Here is a 23,031-nt window from a genome sequence, read left to right as displayed (position 1 = left end):
ATATGACTATAAAATCATCCTGTTAGAAAAGGGACTAATAATTATAAACATAAGAATATCCAGGGGGGAAAATGGATTTTATTTTTACAGGATCTACATGTTTTATTGTACATTGTCCAGATTGTTTGTATTATGACTTCATTAAGCTGATTTTATCATACCCATTGTTCCTCAGGTGAGCGATGTGGCCCATGGGCCTCTTGTTATCCAGGTGATGGTAATTTAAAATTCAATATTCATTATTTACATGTAGTAGTATGTCCTCATTGTCCTGTAATTCGACCATTGATGTATATTTATTGTTAAAGTCCCAATATTTTTTAAAATGAGTTAGATAATAATAGTTTAACAGAGAAATTTTAATCATAAAACTGTATGCATAAATTTACATGACTCCTATAACTGAATTCATCTCAGGAGGAGCCAAAGCCGATTAAGAAGCTGAAACTGGTGCAGAAACCTCCAACAAAAGAAGTTCAGGTAAATCTTCTAGGAGTGTCCAGCTCCCAGCAGGCATTGCAACAGCTGCTGAAGTTTGAGGAGAGCCTGGTGGAAGGTGACCAGATTCCCCAGAGTGTGATACAGGAACTCATCGAACATTTCCAGCAGGAGAAAGAGGCTCTGGTCCGGAGGAAAATCGCACAGCTTCTAGGAAATCTGGGAATGGTCCCTCATTTTAGTGCAGAAAATCTAGTGGAGGATGTCAGAATTTTACTCAAGAGCGAAAGTAAGTAATTTTATTATATATATTTTTGATTCTCACACTTCATGTTATCATCTATCACTTAGTATGTCTAGAAAAATTGTTTGTTTGACAAATTGGCATTTTTTTGATACCATATCTGATTGGTTTATGTATCACAAAATTTATGACAATAAGGTGCCAGATAAATTGATATTTATTTTCATTTTTTGTCGATGCAATTTAAAAAGTTTAACAATTAAACAATAATGGATACAATTTCTGCGTATTGTATTTCTGGATACATGTATTACCAGTAAAATGATCATGGAAAAACCGAAATATTAGATCATTACGAAAATAACTGGATTTAAGTTATTTTATACTTAGTATCTGATAACAGTTTTAAGTTATTGTGGTGTTCAGTGTGTGAATTGTTCTAAGGTGATGTTTTTGTCTGATAAATGTATTTTATTCTGGTTATAAAATGTTCTAATTTCTTTTTTGAGGGCTGTTGTTGCTATCTCAATCATGGGAGGTATATATGGGCATTGACTTGTGATATGAGTTGGAATGTTTAGCATGGTCAAGGGCTAAAGGCAATGTAAATTTGTGGTCAGTAATGTATCTGTCGATCATAGATGAGATGAAAATAGATGAATTTAAGATTTTTTGTGATATCAGTTAAAATTTTATATAGATAGGCTTGGAATCCCCTTGACTTTAAGGAAAAAAAAAATCTGTATCAGCACAAAATTTTTTATGCACATTGACAAGAGAATATTGCAATGTTTTTGATTTTCTTCAACATAAAGCTGTGGTAGTTATTTCCCTTTTCATGCCTATAATAGCATTTAAATTTGTTATTAAACTATGTCTTGTAAATGTTATGCATTTAGCATGACTGTGTGACTGCATGTAAATGATATTTAAAATCATACATTTACATACATACCTCTTGTCAGTTAGAATGATTTTTTTTATATCACAAACACTCTAACCCAACTGTCATACTGTCTTCACTAATGTAATGGGCACTAGAAGTTATTGTAAATATATTGTATGTGAATGTATAATATTAATTCATGCACATACAGTATCTTTACAATAACTTCCAGGGCCTGTGAGTAATGTCAACAATGAAAACATATTCATAAGGCCAGATAGAACAATTTAATAGATTCCTATATGTAATATTTACATTGAATGTTTAATAAGTTTTACATCTCATCTTGATTAACAAGTAACAATTTAAAAAATTGTGTATATTATAATATAAGCATAAATTCATTTGATTAAAGGGGGAAAACAAAAGTCAAACAAGAATAAAATAAAAAAAACCGACCTCCAAATAAAAATACTGTATAAAGGAAATAAAACCCAAAAATCTGGGCATTATAATATGCACAGTAATGTGCTTGTATACAATGCATTGTTCATGCAGATTAAACAATGTAACTTTCTCTAACTAATATAAAATGAATACAATTGGACACACAAAAGCATGGCAACAGTACAATATCAGTATATATATCAGTAGACCATCTGTAAACTTAAACTTTGGTTAGTTGGTTAGGTGTGGTGTATTCCCAGTGGCGTCGAAAGCAAACTGAAAGGGGGGGGGGGGCTAGACTTATCAAAAATCTTAATTGACAATCACACAAAAAAAAAGGATTTTATTTATGTCTAACTTTGCAAAAAACGTGAGTGGGTGGGTGGCTAAGGCGCTTTAAATACCGGTAATAATGAAGTAAAAAAGAAAATGAATAGGTTATCCTGTATTAATCCTGTTGAAATACCATGCAAATAAAAACTAATTGAATTAAATCATTATCATATTGCACAAGTATGTTGCATTGAAATTGAAATAAATATTTGCACGATACATGGAACGCTGCTCTTTTGCAGGGCAAATTGATGTAGTTTGGTGAAGTTTTAGTTGGTAATTAATTTTATGACGTCCATCAGACAATCGCTGTTACATGAATATTTCACCATGTACTTGAATTTGTTCTGCAAAAGAGGTATTTAATAGTACAGTAATTGTTAATGGATTTATAACGAAATTACAATATCATTGTAAAAAAACATAATTATGTTACATACATAACTAGCAGATATTTCTGAATTCTTTGCATGAATGCAGTTTGATATTTTCTATGTAAACAATTGTTGGGGTAATGATTTTATGTATTATTGGAAAACAGTGAGACACAAACAACATATATATATTTTTCATAACATATATCTTCAATTTCTATCTGAACTCATGGACACTTAATTAATAGGTGGGAAAATACAACCTTTTTTTTCTATGATATATCAAAGTAAATGCTTAAATTCAAAAGCAAAAATAAAAAAAAAATGTGTGTTTGTATTGTAAAATTGCATTGATTAATATATGGTATGAATAGAACTATTTTAACAAGGCCTTGGACTTTCAGTAGGACATTACTATCTATTTCTTGCATCAAAACAGGTAAAAAATGATGCTGGTTTCGAATGAAATATGCATAGATTGCGTAGTCTTAGCTCAAAAAGCAGACAAATCTTGTTGATTTCAAAGAGCCACAATGACTGAGTGTTCAGCAATGAAATAGACAGGCTTACGGCGCATTGCTGTTTGACACAACTACCCAAAGTCCAAGCTCTTGTTAAAATGTTTCTAATCAAAAACTACAATACAAGTAAGACAACACTTTGTAGAAAAAACATTAATCATGTATGTGACATACGTTAACAGGACAATCTATATAGATAGTGGAGATTATTTTATGTTCACCTTTTGTGGTTCAGTTCAAGTAAGACATGCTTTTTGTTCAACCATTTTGTGGTTCAGAGCTTGAACAGTTACAATACGTTACATTCAGCTAATGACTCATCACATACGTTAGTGCTCAGTATCAACCTGAAAATTAAGCTCGAAACTTTTTTGGGGTTGTGTGTGGAAATACCGGTATATACGCGGATTGTTAGAAAAGTTTGCAGACAAGTCCGATTGTGTGCGGACTATTTGCATGACACCAATGAAACCTATTAGATTAAAAATTGCCGTGATATCTAAATATGTAAAGATTTAGATTTTTTAAAGAAATTTACCACAAAAAATATACAGCTTAATCATTATGATAGAGATATGATCCATGGAGCATGTCAGTTTTTGAATTTTTTATATTTTGTATGCATTTTTTCCTTATTAAGAAACCATTAAACTCATAAAAATTAACGATATTTCATATGACATTAAAACTACTTATGAAGTTCATTTTTAAAAAATTTCAATCAATGAAGAATTTCTGACCATTTTATTGCCGAATATGTACGATCTGCACATGAAAATTTGTCAAAAACGTTAAAGTGAAAGGACATCGTGGAGCACCGGGCCTTCATTTTTTTATGCAGGCGGGGAAATCTCTGATAAGACCAAAAGGTTCTTAGATGCTGCTTGATTGGCCCACATATGTCTAAGACAATGGTTTACAAATGGACTCGGATGTTTAAAGATGGAAGGACTGATATTTTGAGCTCTTTCTGGAACCCCCACCTCCCTCCCCTCCTCTCAATACAATCCAGATCCTGCTCTTATGGAATTTGATTTAATTATTAAAACTGCAGACAGAGATTTTCTGAGCTAAATGATCTATGATTTGCCACATAAGACATTATGCAAAATCTTGACAAATAATGGTATGAAGGTGCATTTTATGGATGGGTTAAATGACACAAAAAGTTTGTGGAAATGAAAGGTGTTTACTTTGAAAAATAGTAACAGGAAAGCCTTTCAGTTGTTAGACGTCACATGACGTCATGGAAATATGAAATGGCGCTCTGTAAATCTAATTCATGCAGAGTGAAAATGGCTGTATATTTTGAATGAACTATTAAATTCATACGATTTTTTGCATAGGTATTCTCAATTGACAGTCATTAAATAATATATATGGCATCCTACAAAGTACACAGTAATTAAATAATATATACGGCATCCTACAAAGTACACAGTAATTTCTCCGTAAATCACTTTGTCAGCAATTTTTTCCAACAACCCTCGTAGCTATTGAGTAAGTTAGTATCTCTTTTTGAATAACAACTTGTACTTTGGTGGCTCAATGAACAGGTTTGCAGTTCCTTTCATGTCTGGGTACTCCCCATCCGGAAGTGATACGTGAAATTTGTTGACAATGTTGCTAAGAAACGAGAACAGACAGGTTCTGCCCATCTGATGTCCCGTACATGGGCGTCGACCATACCCAAAAATGTAGAAGCCGGGAATGCTGAGGGAGTCTTTGTTGTTAATGTTCAGAAATCTCTCAGGGAGAAACACGTCGGGATTTGACCAGTACTTGGCATTCCGACTCATACTCCAAGTATTGGAGAAAACTGTTGTACCTGTTGGACACAATTAAACAACCTATTTTTTAAAAAACTCTTTAATGGAAAATATTTACAGAAATATTTAAAATACATATACATAGAGTAGCAGTCCTTATATTGTTAACATTTACTTTGAACCCCCCAACATCCTCCACCGTCCCCCTTCCAAACCAAGCAATTATGATGTAGAGCAGGTGTAATTGATTGAGTGTATACCTTTAGGAATGTTGTACCCTCGGATAGGTATGTCTGCAGAGGCAGTTCTAGGGACTCCCAGGTGTGCTGAAGTGACAAATCTCAATGTCTCCATATAAAAAGCAGCTGAAATGTATAAATCTATAATACAACTTGTACTGAATAAATGCCTCATTCTATGTGCTAAATTACATGAATTAAGATACTGCATCATGAATATTACATGGCATTGGGAAAAGGGGGAGGGGGTCGTCATTGGTGTAGTAAAGTTAATATGAACATTTGAGCATAAAACTTACAACACAAGTGTATATAGGTGGCATATAATTTGCACTAAGAATGGGATGGTGGTAAAATTGCTACATGTTGTTAACCTATTTTTTGTTGACTCTTGCCTGAGATTATTTACATTTCACAAAGCATCAATGGCTTTGTCATGCTCTGTTTTCTTATTCAGATGGGGGGGGGGGTGTCATCATCGATGGAATAAAAGTAGTATGAACATTTCAGCATTAAGCCTACAACACAAGTGCGTTTAGGTGGCATGCCCTAAAATGGGATGGTGGTAAAATTGCTATGTTGTGTTAACCTATATTTCGTTGACTCTTGGCTGAGGTTATTTCACAAAGCATCAATGGCTTTGTCATGGTCTGTTTTCTTGCACAGATGCTATCTTATTTGACGATCCTCAGAAACTCTTTGTCCATCAGCAAACTCTTTTCATGCTTTAAAGATACCTTAGTCACGATTGTGGATGAATTTTTTTTCCTTAATTTCTATGTATAAAATGATTTATTTGTTCATCTTGAATGATTCAGCAAAATTTGAATGTTAGTAGTCATATGTTACAAGCAAAATAAAGAGGAAAGAAATTGTTGTCATGTAAAGCTTATACATGTAGTTGTTTACGTATAATGAAAAGTACAAAGATAAATTGCCATTTCTTTCACAAAATACTGTTCCTTTTAAACCCCTGTCACACCAGAGCTGCATCCTCACAGCGATCCCGCTGCTTCCTTAAATAATGTAAAATGCCAATGTAAACGCAGTAGAGTCTCCTACAGCACCGTAACAATGCAACGGCATCTTCGTTCGTTGCGTTGGGATCGCTTAGAACATTTTAGAATGCCATGCAACGGCGCGCACTTTGAACATACACAAAGTACGTGCCGTGGCTCGGCGTTCTGATAAACACGCCATAGAAGCGTAGTAAAGTCGCAGTGACAACGCCTTAAGGTTTCCAACAGCTCCATGAAAGGCTCCGTTCGTGCGCTCAAGGAACGCAGCTAATCGCAGTGTAGGCACAGTGATAAGTCAACTGCGCTTGCACGGAGACCTCTCGGAGTCCTTTGGGATCTCACTGCATCTTTCACTTTGTCTGTGATACGACTATACAAATCGATTTTGAAATGTACAGCCAGATAAATTCAAATGACATATAGTTAGCTAGGGCTTCGTTAAACAGGGTTTGTATAAAAGAAACGAAAATCACATGAATATGCTGATATTCTTATTTAAAATTGTACAGTTTGCTAAGAGAGATATAAAAACATGTAATAAAGAATCATTCTTTGAATAAAATGAGGCGATTTGACCAAGCGTCGACCAAAATTATCACCTCATAATAGTCAAAGAATGATGTCTTATTCCTTAGATACACATGCGTAAACAACAACGGAACTCAAGCTTTGTTTACAAAACAAAGAACTCTAACCTGTGTAACTCTATATTTGAATTTCAATTTCAAGAAAGCATTTAAAACATCTATATTGACCGTTCTAATCATATTAAATAATAAAGAAATAAATTTCAAAAAATTTGATTCTAAATTATGTAAAAGTCCCTTTAAAGTTCTTGAGACTAATAACTATTGAGTTCATAGTACATGTATTTTATTTTGTCCATCTTTTTCCCTATTTAAAATGCTATAATTAAATTTTCTTACTAAAGACATTTGAAGAATATGGATCTAAATGGATTAAGATAGCTAGGACTCAGTTCAATCACAACTTTTTGGGCCTTTCTGACAAGCTCAGAAAAACACCTTAAATGTACATATGTATTAACATTACCGGATGTTAGAGTTTTATACAAAATGGAGTCGCATCCTATTAAAATAAGTCAGTGGAAGATTGTATTTGCTGACAAGATAGATTGTAAAATGTGTTGTATTTTTATCAAGTTTTATGAAAAGGGGGGTTGTCATGGACATGTCAAATGTATTACATTTGTGGTGTTTTTCTGAGCCTGTCGGAAAGGATGGAGAAGTTGTGATTTGGACTCACTTGTGTAGGGAAACATGTCTTTGTTTTCAATGTGCACGAAATCTTCAGGGCCCACCGTGTTATTTCTAAGCTCCCTGTAGATTTTTTCCTGACAGTCCTGATGCTTAGCCAGGTAAAGCAGCAACCAGAGAAGATTAACGGCCAAAGTCTGCTGTCCTAAAACACACACAAAATTAAAATAATCATGTTTAATGAAAAGTTGGTAGAAATACATTAACATACGGTAATTTAATTTTTAATTACCACAGTGCAAAGTCAATTTAATGCCTGCATGGATCCAAATTAAAGAAATTCCTAATTGGGTTGTAAAACCTTTCATTCAAGTACTTATTTGTGATTAAAATATTCAATTTTAAATACTGTAGATGAACAATTGAATGAAACAATACCGGTATTTGTGGAATGTTTCAGAATGACACTAAATAATTTTGATACAAATCTATATACATTTATTTTCCATTTTCCCAATCGATCCTTACAAATCAATGAAAATTTTTAACTATCAATTGGTTACAAAAAATAAAATGATCCAAAGTTAGAATAGGATGACACTTTATCGAAAAACAAAATTATATCAAGCAGAAAAGGATAAAGAATGCATTCAATATATGTAAAATTGTGTAAAATCTGCATAACTTTTAACCTTATTTTTGAAACTCATTGTGACATTTCACCTGGGGCTTGCAATAAATATTTTACAGTAATTTATTCGAAATATTTTAAAAAATTTTTTTTTTGAAGTGAATATATAATGAAAAAAGATAATGAAAGCTACTGCTTGTGTGTATGGGATCAAATTAAGTAGTGCATGACAAGAAACCGAAATGTTTGGGTATATTTTATATAGGAGTTTTAAAATATTGCCTATTTACATCTTTTGGAGACTAAAGATATTGTGAATCCCAAGATTGAAAACAAAAGGTTTTTTTTCCTCCAGGTAATGCATAGAATTAAAAACTCAGAAATAATTCATCTTTTATAAAAAAAAATATGCTGACATGCTGTTGTTTGTGAAGGAAAGTACAAATTTGTTGTACCATTTCACATTATGATGAAGCATATATTTTAGATATATATAAGGGGGAATGCAAAAATTCCAACGAATATTCAATCTTTGGATGGCAAAAGAAAAACCTCGCTGCTAAAATAGTCTGAAAGGCTTTATATATATTGTATGCTCCAAACTCACGATTTGATCTATATATTATACCACTGTACACGAAATATATTACAAACTAACAAGCAAATGTCACTCATGAGAGAATCTAATTTTCAATTTATGAGAATTTGTCTAGTATACGGAAAATCGACGTAATTGCAGACAATGAAGCAAGTCATTGTAAATTTTCTCGTGATGCAAATTTTAAAAAATTCATAGTTGACAAACAATACGAGCCTCTTGTTTTGAAAATCTCTGATAAAATAGTACATCATGCTTAGGATAGGCTGACCTAGTTTTATTATCACTTGACAAAGATTTGATCTTATTCATCTGTATGTGAAACAAAATGACCATGAACTGAACAGCCTATGTGAATGGGTTTTTTTTTTCATATTGAGCTGATCGGCACCATTATCACTAAATGCGTTAATATTAAGTATGATCTGTGGATTTTTAAAAGTTTTTAAAATGATAAAGGTTCTGATTTGTGCTAGCTTATTAGGTTATAATTATATATCTGTGTTGGTAGGAATTTGTTCATATTATGTATCCTTTAATTATAGTTTGATGAAGTGGTGGTAAAACTGTGTTGGGTTATAATAAGTGCTGGTGGGAATACAATGTGTGGGAATATGTACTGTAAATTCCTTACATTACGCGAGTACTTAATTCCATGATCCCGCCATTTTGTATAAAATTGCAAAAATATAAAATTGCGAACGCAGAACATTTATCCACATTTCTTATAGTTCCCAACTCTCAGAAAATAATGGCGAGATTTCAAAATCCGCAATGAGTGCTTCTCGCAATTTAATGCCGATATATAAATTCCTTGGGTTTATATAGGAAGTTATAGAAGTTATACTCGCGTACGAGAAATTTTTTACGAGGTTAGCGAGAGCCTTGTCGTCGCGAATATTTCTCGCCGCGAACCAGTCCTTTGTCTATATAGTTTTTATAACAATAGAGGTCTGAATAAGGCTTGGTCGCGAACATTAGTCTTCGCGAACCAGTTTATTGGCAGTAAATCCAAAATAAAGTCAACTCGAATAAAAATTGGTTTACAGTAATTGGGGAGCATGGAGTATGTGAGCTTGCTAACTTTTTTTTCATTTTACCTGCAACTATCAATGTAAACAGAGACATAAGGAGACCCTTGGGTTGTAGGAAGTCCTTCCCTTGTTCCTGTCTTAACTTCATGCCATCTTCATCACTTTTCAGTTCTTTTATGACCGTATCCATAATGTCTCGCAGATTACCATCAAAATTTGCCCAATGGCGCTCAAATTCCTCCGCAAGCATTTTGTCTTTGGCCTTGAATAGTAAATAGGGGGTTACATGTACATATGAAGTATTATCAGGTTCTGTTTAATGATTTAAATGCAGGGTGGAAAGTTGTCATGAATGAAGTTTGTGCAAAAGTTTGGTACATATGTACCTGGTTAAGGTCCCTGTAATTTGGGAAAAAAGGTAAGCTGATGTATTTTAATCCAGGTATCATATTAATTGGATTAAAGGGATTAAGACCGCTGGTAGTCTGGTCATTCAGCCATATAATAAGCCTCAGCCGCGGGTCATGCACGGAGCTGTATTTATGTCCAAATATGGAACTGCCCATGACCATCAGAATAATGGTGGGAATACTTTCTTCTGGTGCATAGGGGTTACCGCACGTGTCATCAAGTCTATAGGAAACACGAAAATAAAATTTTTTAATGAATCTCTTTATGGTTTAATTGAATTACTGTAAGGGATATGGAAGAGCCAAACATAAATTGATACAGGTATTGAACCCAATTAAAGAATTATTTTTTCAAGTTTTCTAGTACATTTTAAACAAGTGATCTAAGGAGTTGTGAAGCATATCATCCAATTGGGTCTGAATGACTTTACTGATGCTAGAATGAACAATCCTGGTGTGCAGTTTCCAGATGAAATCGTAGGGTCGAGATCCAATTCCATGGCCGTCTTGTGAGATGATGTCAAAGAACGGGATTTCGGGTCGATCAGCGAGATACGGGGAGCTGAAAAGCTGGAATAAGAATGTTAACACATTATATACCAAGAAATAATTTTTTTTTAAATATGTGTTTATTGGATTCTCTTTCATACTGTGAGGGACAAAGATGAACTAGGTGTTTACTTTATTGCTGTGCCTGAATAAGAATGCAAACATACTAGACACAGAGAAGAACAATTTATATTATTGGATAGTATACGCTTTCATTATGTGAGGGATGTAAGCTGGACAAGATGTTTGCATTGTTGCCATGAATGAATTTCCTAATGTACTCTGGGCCACTTAATACAGGGAACTACAGGTCATGCCCCATATTCAATGTAGGTTAAGTATGCAAACGTCAAACTGTTTTTTTAGACCTTGGGATGTCTCCTTAATATGGCGATAATGTTGACAGGGGTAAAAAGTCCCTCCATTCAGCAACACGATAAAAAGTATTTTGTAGGCACATTAAGGAAAATAGGGTTGTACATGATGTACGTGTGTTTGTGTGTTGATTTAGTCTCACTAATAAAGGTGTTAGCTATACTGTTGCCTTTTTATAGCACACCAACAGACACACCAATAACACCTTCTGAAACCTATGAGGATCCATCACGGTGATTCCTTAATATGTATTGAATTTCTTGATTAGATCAATCACGAAAAGAAATCAATTGTTTAATATAGAATCAATCCCCTTATTGTTCTTCTTCTACTTTAATTTGCATTAAAACATGCAGTTTTAATCCAGTTTTCAAATTATGGTTATTATAATTATCAGAATTGAAGTACAGATCAGTTTAAAAATTGGTTATATAAAAGTTATACTTCTAATGAATCCAAAGAAATTTTGATATTTTAAGTTAAAATATCATTTTAATTACAACAAACAGTCCATTTATACTTGGAAATATTTATGTTAAAAACACTAAAAAAAAATACCTGTTTCATTATTTCTGGATCTACCACATATACAACCCGCTCACGCATTCCAAGTCTCAGGCTAAATAAGTCTCCGTATTTGGCACTCATTTTGAGGACACTTTTGTATGGTTCTCTCCCCAATAGGTGCAATCCCCCAATGACGGGCAAGGAGAGTGGTCCAGGGGGTAGTCTTTTGAACTTGAAGAGGTACAAGTCCTCCAACACAGCATAAAACAGGAGGCATAGCACTAGGATGACCAATATCTAGGGGGAAAATGAAGTGACCCAATGAGCATTAGTTTTCGTCATAGGTTTTTTTTAATTAAGATTAAATTAAGATAGTCTTTATATTTGAAATTTAGTTTCATCAGTTATTTTTTAGGATGGCAATCAAATAATAGATATTTCCAACCAACGAAAATAATTTAATTTCATAATAGATTGTTTATATAGTTACCATTTTGACTTTCAAGCAAATATATATATATATATATATATATATATATATATATATATATATATATAATCATTAAAATATACAAATCAAGTTTTGAAAGTATGTTTTTCTTCTAAGTTTTAAACAGTTTACATTTTTTGCTTGTAAAGTGTTTTGAAAGCTACGGCAGTTGTAACACACACAGGGTACTCGAATGACGAATTTTATTGTGACGTCACAAACATTGAACGCTATAATATTAGTTATCCAGGTCCAATCAATGGTGTACGGAATATATTGTTCCTGTCATTGTTGTTGTTATTGTTGCATTTAGAGGTAAATCCCCGAACACCCTGGATAGGACCTGGATAACAAATTTATTTCCTTTGTTAAACAAATTTTAAAATTATACTGTTTTACCAATGCTTTGCAACTTGAAAATCAATTAATATTAATTGATATTGAGCTGAAAACCATTTATTCATACCAATAGAATATTAAGAAAGAGGGATTTTGACAAATAATTTATTCATTTACCTCATTAAACTTTACATTATTTTGTTCAAAGATCTATCGGTGCACTTGTAAAGTTAACAAGAATTGCATTGGGACTCCACATTTTATTTACACCCGTCTCAAGTCGGGTGAAACTGCAACGTCACATGCAAAAATCAAAGTTCACGCACGCTTATAGCTGTTACAGCGGCTCTTCCATTGATATGAACTTGCCCATAGAATAAAATAGGAATTTTAAGGTATAAATCATATTTGCAGACAAGACAAGAGGTAAAATAAAATGTAAATTTAAGCATTGAATCATTATTTTTTTGAAAAATACAGTCTCATAGCTGCAGCAATGTGTGCGTACAAATTTTCATAATGCGCTAATTTATGAACGTTTTTTAATTTGTCTGCTCAACTGATGGCAGTTGTTGGTACAAAGACATCAAAAATAAATCATTTAATGCATATATTTACATTCCCTTATTGGTGAAATGTATTGATTTATTAAATAAATTTATATAAATTGCAGATTACATAGGGAGTAAATTAGTAACAGCAAGAACAGCTGTTTCTAAAACCATTTTACACTGGTTTTTACTTAGTCTAGACTGTTGAGATGATCGAGCCTTAAAAATATAATTCATAAAAATAACTTTTGAAATTTTGTTTTAAATAATAGAATCAACTACATTATATTTTTAAACCGATAACATAGATATCAATGTTTGGAAACTACTTATGTAAATTACCGGTATACATGTAAATTAATATGCATGCTGTGATTGGGTTGTTATACATTTGAAGGCCTTAAGGATCACCGAATATAAAGAAAAAAAAAAACCAGTAGAATGTAAATATATATAACAAAAAAAAAACTTTCCAATGTGGGTTATGAAAGTAGTTATCATCGCAAAAAAAATTACATAATTAACCCACTAACGCAGGTCATGTATTTTTTCCTGAAATGTTGCCACCTTCACATCCAACATGAATCACCAAAGAAAGCATTTTATTGTTTAAATAAATGCATTCCAAAATAAAAGAAGGAAATTCCGAAAGTCTTTTTTGGAGGTTTTAATATTTTCAATACTTGGGAAGTTTATATAATAAAATTAAAATTTTTTAATTTATTTAAAAAATTTAAATGCATTCCAAAATTGAAGATTTTAATATTCAAGATTTAATTATTAATTTATTAATAGTGAATATTCAAGATCTAACTCACAATCTCCATTGGTTTGTTTATTTTTACATGAATTACTAAATTCTTGAATGGTGACTTCTGTTCACATGTTGGGCTGATTTTTTTAGTTTACACACACTGCATTATCTAAAACTAACTTATCTTCATGCCCTAGTTTGAGTTTCACATCTATACATTACACAATGTAAACCAATTTCACATATGTCCGCCTACTTTGAGCAGAATTATTTCGTTTGATTGTTGAAGGCAGTTATTAGTACATGTGATTAGTAATTTGAACAGTACTAGTAATTTTTTTTTTAATTTCAAATTATTAATGTTGGCAAATCATGAAGTATGTTTTCAGATTTTTTTGGCTATATATGGGAAAAATATCTGCTTTGTAGGAGAAATATTCTAAATTGTACCCATGCAGACATGTGTGAGTTTTAGAAATGTAATGCAGTTATTCTGGTATACTAAAATGCTTCCTTTGGAAATGAAATTCTTAAGCATTGGTTGCAAAAAAAATTAGGGCGAGTGATAAATTAGCACTACATTAAAGGCAGTGCCAAATATAGAAGTTAATGTAAACTGAAATTGAATTATCGATAACAACTATTGGAATTATTCTGACAGGTACATCAGTTGATGCATTGTGTTCTTTGATAGATGATTCCAAGAAAACGGTAGGCTATCAAAGGCATAAAATAATACACTATTTAATACAATGTAACCATTATTCATCAATTGAAAGGTAAACGTCTCTTGATACATTGACCTGTGCTAAATGTTAAAGGAGGCAGTTTTATATTCATACATACATATACATGGAACACATCACTTTGAACTGGATTGATCTATAGATTTGGTTCTGTTATTAACAACAATATGAACAACAATTGCTCAGCAGTTTTAAAACAATTATATATACTCAATGGATGTAGATTTGTGTAGCAATTAGTTTTGATAAATTAAATATTATATTTTTGTTCAGCAAGTTTTTGACATTCCTTGATAATTAAAACTGAATTAATGAGATTTTCACTGAGTCCTTCTACATATATATATATTTTTTAACTTGCCAAAGAGAAACCATAAATGTCAACAAGAAAATTATGACCTGAATTTAACTCTTTGTCACGGTTACTGTAAATCCATATTTGATGAATATGTGGGAAGTGTTTAGCTATTTAAGGAGGGATGGGGATCGACACAGTATCCCACGCCTTCATTGTCATTATATATTAACATACAGGACTTTGAACCTTATAGAGCTGTAATTAATTTATGTTTTTTTACACAGCTAGTATACAAGGTTCAGTTGTTTAATTGGTTAAAACCTACAAGCTTGCAATATGTGTGAGTTTTAAGCTTGTCTAATTTATGTACTTCCATTCATATCTGTAATTCAGAATTATATCATGATATTCTGCTTTAATTACCAGTTTTAGTGCTATCAAAATCATGCGCAGAGCTAGAGGGGGGCTCAGGGGAATCCAGACACACACACCCTCTTGCAAAGTTCAAATTTTTTTAGACTATATTATAAAATTACCCAAAATATGCCTCAGACCCCTCCTGGCAAACTCAAATAACCGTCAAAGACCCCACAGAAAAAATTTTCTGGACCTGCATTTTTCATACCCTCATGCAGATTGTTGCAGAGGGGATAAAGCATTGCTAATTGTGTGCATGTGTTGGCGTGTTTGTGTGTTAAATTGTTGTATAGGAACTTGCGGACATGAAGATGGAAAGAAAATATATATAAGCACTTATATTCCACTTATATATTCCTTAAGGTGGTATGGGACATCTGTCGATACATGTATAAATATGTATTTAACATAATAATTATGGTATAGTACTTTCACCGATTTATAACTTTCAAATTTTACAGTATTTCACCAAAAAAAAACATTTTAAATTTTTTTTGGAAAGGTCAAACTTTTAAAATTAAGCTTTCAAGTACAGCAACTCTCAATTTTACAAAAATATTAACGGGTACTTATCGGAAACTCTCTCTTGCAATCTTTATCAATAACTTACACTAACATTCTCTGAAAAGTCATTTTGTTTTAGAATTAGAAAGGTTATGCTATTCTGAGCAAAATTTACCAATTCCATGGAGGTTTAAGAAAAATATGGTTTTATTGTTTATTTCCATAAATAGTACGTTAAATCATGGAGGTGTTCCATACCACCTTATTAAACTACCGTAATTGCATACTTTCAGTAATATGGTTACTAATATCTTACTTTGACTGAAAGGAAATTATTGTTAAAAATTTTATGAATTTTCAGTGAACCTACTCCTTTTACTAATATTGTAAAATTAAAAAAATGAAAAAAAAAATTACCCAAAAAGGAAAAAAAAATTGAAATTTATTTCATAATTTTACATGTACTGTACCTTTAAGAACTATCAAAATATTTTTTTTTTTAAATTATTTTTTTTGTTTCCCACACTGAATACTGCATAATTTACTGCTTTCAAACATTACATTAAAATTTATATAAAAATACCTGTAAGTATAGTAAATTCATGTATGAATTTATAGGAAAATTATTTTTTCCACTTTTCTAGGTTTTTTTTACTCAAACAATTTTAGAACTACAATATAATAGCAACATCATGCCTTGATCATGTTTAAAAAAAAAACATTTCAGACTATATATATATATCATCATAAAGTTTGTTTTTGCAAAAGATGTGTTGCATTATATTTGTTTCAAAAATTGGCTTGGATAGTTTCATTTTGTTCTTTTTACATGTATGATAAAAGAGGAGTTTATGAAGATATGTCACAGGCAGTGTCTTATATGTGTACTTGCATACAAATTAAGTTGATGTTTTGTTTTTTTAATATTATGATTTTCCTTGGCATTAATTGTTATGCATGAATATATCTGTTTATGCTGTTTTTAATTATTGTTCTTTGAAATTATTATTTGTTTGAAGCAGTCAAGTTTATAGGAGAATGTATTCATCGCATTAAGAGAGTATGTCTTCCTCAGAATACCGTAGATTATTTAATTTTCGATGGTGCACTTAAGAGTACGGTAATATTTTTTGAAAAATTTTGATTAAAAAAAATTCTCATTTCTTCATGCAATGTTTTGGATAAATTTTGAATTTGAAACTTTAATTTCCTTGTAGATTTTATTTTACATTAGTTGCTTATAAAACATTGATGCTATTTATTTAGAAGAGTTTTTGATTATCGATACTTAAGTTATAATTAATAATAATGTAATTTTCTTTATTATCGACTTTTGATTTTTTAGATCGTTAGAAATAAAGAAAGAGTAGTTTTAAAATTGATTTCAAGAATCTTACCACAGTGAAAACCATTTTGAAAAAAAAAAATCCCTCACATCGTGTTATATGTTATATGCTGTCACTGGAAAGAAATCAAATCTTTAATAAGCCAAGCAATGTTGTTCACTGCAGTTTTAATACAGAATTGAGAACCAGTGTCCCGGAATCTTGTGCTAAGGGGCTCAACTTCCCAACCATTTCTCTCTGCACTTTTGAACTAATTTTCTGACAGACATGTACCAGCACATGTGGAAAGCTTGCTGATATGTCCTAGATTGTGGACAGCAGAGTCTTATGAAACCCTCTAGGTACTCCTCAATAGCCATGAAAATCCTGACACAATTCTGTCACCTTTACAAGTACTAGCTGACTGAAAGCATGCAGCCTTTTAATAATATTGACTATTAGAAGCGAATCATGTAAAACACAGATTAAAGGTAGATATTCATTGATCTAGGTTATATATTAAGAAGATTCGCCCACTCTATCAAAACAGTGCTACAAATTTTCAATGTTGATATTAACTTGATAATAAATTTATGCGAGAGAATTTTTTATCCTCAATTTTAACTCCCGAGAGCTGAAGGCCAATAAGTTGTCTATGTTATTAATGTAAAATTTTCATATTTTCGGACTCAATCAGTAAGTCTTTTTTTATTGCAGCAGGCTGGTGTTCAATTATTTTTAATTTTTGTTGCAAGATTTGAAAAGGGAAATAATTTATTTTTTAATTTTCAAAATTGCATGATGTGGATTTCCCTTTTTGCCTTTTTGATCTGTCAATCAAGCTAATATATGCGACAGTGCATGAGAGAGTATACGTAAATTTATATACCATTTTTGAATAAGTTTTCTCGTTATGTCACAAATGAGATAATTTTATTACTATGCCCCGAAAATTGCTGAATCACACCGGAAACAGTTATATTGCCCTCCCGGAAACAGTTATATTTCACAGGAAATAGTTATATTGCCCTCACGAAACTGTAATATCACCATCGCGTGCAAGAATTCTGCATATTAATTACGTCGGGTTTGAAATTCAACGAGCCAGTTGCTAAGCAAACGTAAACAGATCCGCGAATTTTAAACATGTCAGGCCAACGTCTGCGGTTTGTTCATCTAAATTCAGATGAACTCGATAGTTTAATTGATGAAAAAAATTCGGCAAATACGAAAAAAGTGATAAACTCAAGCGTGAGTGTTTTAAAAATATTTGCCTCTGCCTTGTGAATTAAATAAATATGTTCATAACCCGACTTTGATTTGTTTAAAAATGTTATATAACATATATTACATGTCTTCTCGGGCGACAATACCAGAATATTTGTCCCTCGGTGACAGGAAAGCCCTGGAGTGTTATGTCGCCCTCTGCCTTTGGCATCGGGCGACATAACACTCCAGGGCTTTCCTGCCACCTCGGGGCAAATATTCTGGTATGTCGCCCTCGATGCCATGTAATATATGTATAATATGTACTCTAAAAACTCAAACATGTTATATAATTGCACATTTTTGTTTACAGAAAGAAACACGTTAATTCTCCAACATGTGCTACTGCACGTGGAATAACTTTTACATCATGATATAAATTATCAGGACTGATTAATTCACTTCGTTTTTGTGGATGAGCTAACATATGAATATTGAAGGCCTATGTTTAGTCACAACAAGAAGGAATTTAATGGTTTTTGGCCCTGACCAAGTAGAAAGATGTATGTATAATTTTGAAATGAATACGGTAGATGTACATGTATTACTCATTGAAACATAAATCCAGATTATACAATGTGTAAAACTTTGAACTCGATCAATACATATATTCAGTAATTGTTAACTGCATGTGGAATAAATCCTGCCTTATGATGTACGTATATTAATTCCCCTTATTGATTGTTAAAGAATTACCAGTATTTTATTTGCCTTGGTAGATACGTATCCTAAACATTTCCTTTAGAAAAGTTTTTTTGGCTTTTGGTGAGAAATACTTTTGATATTGTTAGCTCACCTGAGCTGAAAGCTCAAGTGAGCTATTCTGATCACATTTTGTCTGTCGTCCGTCTGTCTGTCCGTCTGTCTGTAAACTTTTCATATTTTCAAAATCTTCTCAAGAACCACTGGGCCATTTTCAACCAAACTTTGCACAAAGCATCCTGAGCCTAAGGGGATTCAAAGTTGTGAAAATTAAGGACCACGCCCTTTTGCAAAAGGAGAAAATTAGGAATTTATGAAAATTTTCGAGAAATTTTCAAAAATCTTCTTCTCATGAACCATATGACCAGGAAAGCTGAAACTTGTGTGAAAGCATCCTCAGGTAGTGTAGATTCACAGTTGTGAAAATCATGACCCCCGGGTAGGGTGGGGCCACAACGGGGGGGGGGGGGGGGGGGGTCGAAGTTTAACAAAGGAATATATAGAGTAAATCTTTAAAAATCTTCTTCTCAGAAAGTAATCAGCCAGGAAAGCTGAAACTTGCGTGGAAGCATCCTCTGGTAGTGTAGATTCACAGTTGTGAAAATCATGACCCCCGGGTAGGGTGGGGCCACAACGGGGGGGGGGTCGAAGTTTAACAAAGGAATATATAGAGTAAATCTTTAAAAATCTTCTTCTCAGAAAGTAATCAGCCAGGAAAGCTGAAACTTGCGTGGAAGCATCCTCTGGTAGTGTAGATTCAAAGTTGTGAAAATCATGATCCCCAGGGGTAGGGTGGGGCCACAATAGGGGGTCAAAGTTTAACAAAGGAATATATAGAGTAAATCTTTAAAAATCTTCTTCTTAGAAACTAATCAGCCAGATGATTCTTTATAATTGTTAAGACTTTGGCCCCAGGACAATTCTTTGGCCTCACAAGAAGGTTCAGAGTTTGATGTTGGTTTATATCCCATATATAAACTATTGTTAAGGATATTTTTGAGAACTGCAATACTCAACATATGATATGACTATAAAATCATCCTGTTAGAAAAGGGACTAATGATTATAAACATAAGAATATCCAGGGGAAAATGGATTTTATTTATACAGGATCTACATGTATTATAAATTGTACATTGTCCAGATAGTTTGTATTATGACTCCATTTAGCTGATTTTATCATACCTATTGTTCCTCAGGTGAGCGATGTGGCCCATGGGCCTCTTGTTTTTGTATAACTGTAATACAGCAACATGTATTATTTCTCTATTAATGGTTAAAACTATATCCTAATTCTGATTTAGATTGAATGTTTTAATTTATATGTCAATGCACACAGAAATCTGTAACTTGTTTAAATGGATCAAGCTTACATGATTTTCCTTTCCATTTTTATTTTTAATCAAAAAATCAATGATCAAATTAAGAAAAGTATAAATAATTAGTAGCAGAGTGACAATGAATATATTTATGAATACAGTTATAAATTAAATCATGAAAAGACTATATGAATTTTCAGTTCATTTTTTTTTTGTTTACCAGTAATCTACTTTTTTAGGATTGCTGAACCAAACAAAGTTCAAAGTCAAAATTCATGATAATTGTTGCATTTATTGAATATAAATTGAATTCTTATTTTCAAATATCTATTATTATAATGAAATATAAAATGTTTAGATTGTTCAGTGATGAACATTTGAGGTTAACGAAGCTTTTCCCATCAAAACTGTAAACAATTAACATTTATAAAGAAATAGTTTGCACTGACTAACGACAGACAGAAAGATACATGTATATAGGTCAAAAAAATTCAAAAATTGTCTCTGCCATGCCTTCTAGTAACTTATTCATAGACAGATGCAATAATTTTTGCATTTTTATTTCACTTAAAATGCGTAGTTTCAGAGGCATTTAGAGAGAGATGTAAATTTATAAGGACAAAAATAATCTTTCTTTGATGATTCATTGGGGGGGGGGCTTATAATGAGAATTATAGCAGCTGAAGAAATTCATCCAATCAGTTTACATGGGTAACTTACCAGATGTATTTCTTCCGCAGTGCTCCTGAGTACAATGTGCGTAACCCGTCAAGGAGTTCATGATCCTATTTTATTTTTTGTAGTTGAAAAAGAACTGCGTATTTACAGGAAAATCTGATTTAATTACCTTTCTTGGAATTATATGCTATCTTTAAACATCATTGACATGCATTTTACACCTTTGCATGGCCAATATATATATATATATCTGTACAAAGTAGTTTTCTTGGTTTTAGCATAAAACGTCTTGTTTTTAAGCAGTTTCTCTTTCAGAAAGTATTGAGTGCATCCTTGAACAAACAAAATATTTTCATTAGAGATGTATCTATTCAAGACTAATAAGTGACAAAAAGATTTTGCTTGTTCAAAACAGCACTCTATATTTCCCATTCGAAAAACAATAAGAAAAATCCCAATTTTTGACTGATTTTGATAGAATTATAAATATAGCATTACTTCTGATGTCATATACTGCCAGTGAGTGCAACTAAATCAAACAAATAGATGAAAAATATATCTTATATAAATTCTTATTTAAGAAAACATAACAATTTAACGTATTTGAAACACTTAAAAAAAATTCAAATTATGGGGGCCGAATTTGACTCATATCATATATACCGGTAGTTCTTTGAATAATGTATATATCATTGTAATAATGACTATGATTGTTTCAACTGAAGAAATCGGCCACAGACACAGAAAAAATTAATTATACCTTGGCCTGAAGGCCACAAAATTGGTCAGCCGACAAGAAAAGAGGTTGGCAGCGGCTGATGAAATGCCGACTGCAGCCCGCATGATCCCACTTTGGCCTCAAAAACCAGTGGCCCGTGGTTGTGTTTGGAAATATGTAGAGGGTTTAATCGGCACCAAGTCAAAAAATTTCTCGGTGTGAACCTATCACAAGCTGAAGTACATGTGTATTAAACTTGGTTGAGCTTTAAATACAGAATAAGCTCTAAAATTATCTCCTTTTGGAATGTTTTTTCTTTCTTTCCAAAACTTTTATTTTAATTCAGACAAAAGAGGAAAATTCAAGGCTATGCTTGTCAATGTCGATTCAATTATAAGTGACCGTAAGGTATATTTTTACCTGTAATTCAATGATCACCATGATAAGAAAAACTTTCTCTGCTTTCAGTTGTAGAGCATTATCTTACCAAAGCAAAGAATAGGCTTCTATTTTAAAGAGTGTACTCAATGAAATAACATTACTACTCAGTGTCACTTAGAACTTAATTGGGTTGTTTTGAAATAGTTCTTTTCATGGTTCTTTAAATGGTTTTTATTTAGGTTTTCTATTTTTGGTTTTTATTTAATAGGTTTTTTTTTTTTTTTTAGAGTCCCATAAAGTTAAAGCCGAACTGATTCACAGTCTGTGTGTACTTGGAAAAGCTGTTCCGGAGAGGACTGACTTGCAGTCCTCAATCATAGCCCTAGCTAAACAAGCAAGTATATTAGTCATTATAGTCAGTTTGACCCACCTTAGTCAGTATTCAGTAGACACCAGTCTTACTAATTCAACATAGCAAGTATTCTTTTGTCAATATAGTCATTATTTGATTTTTAAAAAACTTCATAGTCAATATCAAAGTACTGAAGTACTGAAAGCCGGGCTCTTTTGGTGTGTCTTTGTGCATATTGTGTGGTAAAGATTAGCATTAGAGAGCGACCAAATTTTGTAAGCGGCTATAAACAAAAATATGTCTGTCTAGTAGAAAAAAGTTCAACAGTTGCTGCCTTGAATTTTGCAACAAGCGTTATATATTCAATCCCCATTTCGCGGAAAGTAGTTCATGAAAATTCAAGTCTTGTTTTTAAAACGGGCGCCTGTAAAGTGCGAAACGAAATCGAAACGAAACGAAACGAAACCAATCGAAACGAAACAAAATCAAACGAAACGAAACGAAATCAAACGAAACGAAACCAAAAATCGAAACGAAACGAAACGGAATTTAAACAAAACTAATATCAATTTTTACTACATAAAAGGGGAAATAAATTCA

The 23,031-nt window shown here is 32.3% G+C and overlaps 2 protein-coding genes across 2 annotated transcripts in view; one reads left to right on the top strand and one right to left on the bottom strand.

The window, feature by feature from the left end:
- The window catches only part of LOC105347871 (integrator complex subunit 4), a gene marked incomplete in the record, with an annotated part of 69,018 nt that overhangs the window by 17,741 nt on the left and 28,246 nt on the right, over positions 1–23,031 (top strand).
- LOC105335273 (cytochrome P450 1A1) lies at positions 1,830–17,392 on the bottom strand. The gene is made up of 8 exons (XM_034473953.2): positions 17,088–17,392; positions 11,643–11,888; positions 10,528–10,730; positions 10,137–10,383; positions 9,817–10,012; positions 7,537–7,692; positions 5,273–5,377; positions 1,830–5,071 (listed from the first exon to the last, which is right to left on the bottom strand). The coding sequence occupies exons 1-8, from the start codon at positions 17,100–17,102 to the stop codon at positions 4,749–4,751; spliced, it is 1,491 nt and encodes a 496-aa protein (XP_034329844.2). The 5' UTR covers positions 17,103–17,392; the 3' UTR covers positions 1,830–4,748.

The sequence above is a fragment of the Magallana gigas genome, chromosome 8 (genome assembly GCF_963853765.1).
Source record: "Magallana gigas chromosome 8, xbMagGiga1.1, whole genome shotgun sequence".
Lineage (NCBI taxonomy): Eukaryota > Metazoa > Mollusca > Bivalvia > Ostreida > Ostreidae > Magallana > Magallana gigas.
The sequence above is the reverse complement of the archived record's forward strand: the minus strand, read 5'-3'. Positions and strand labels throughout refer to the sequence as shown.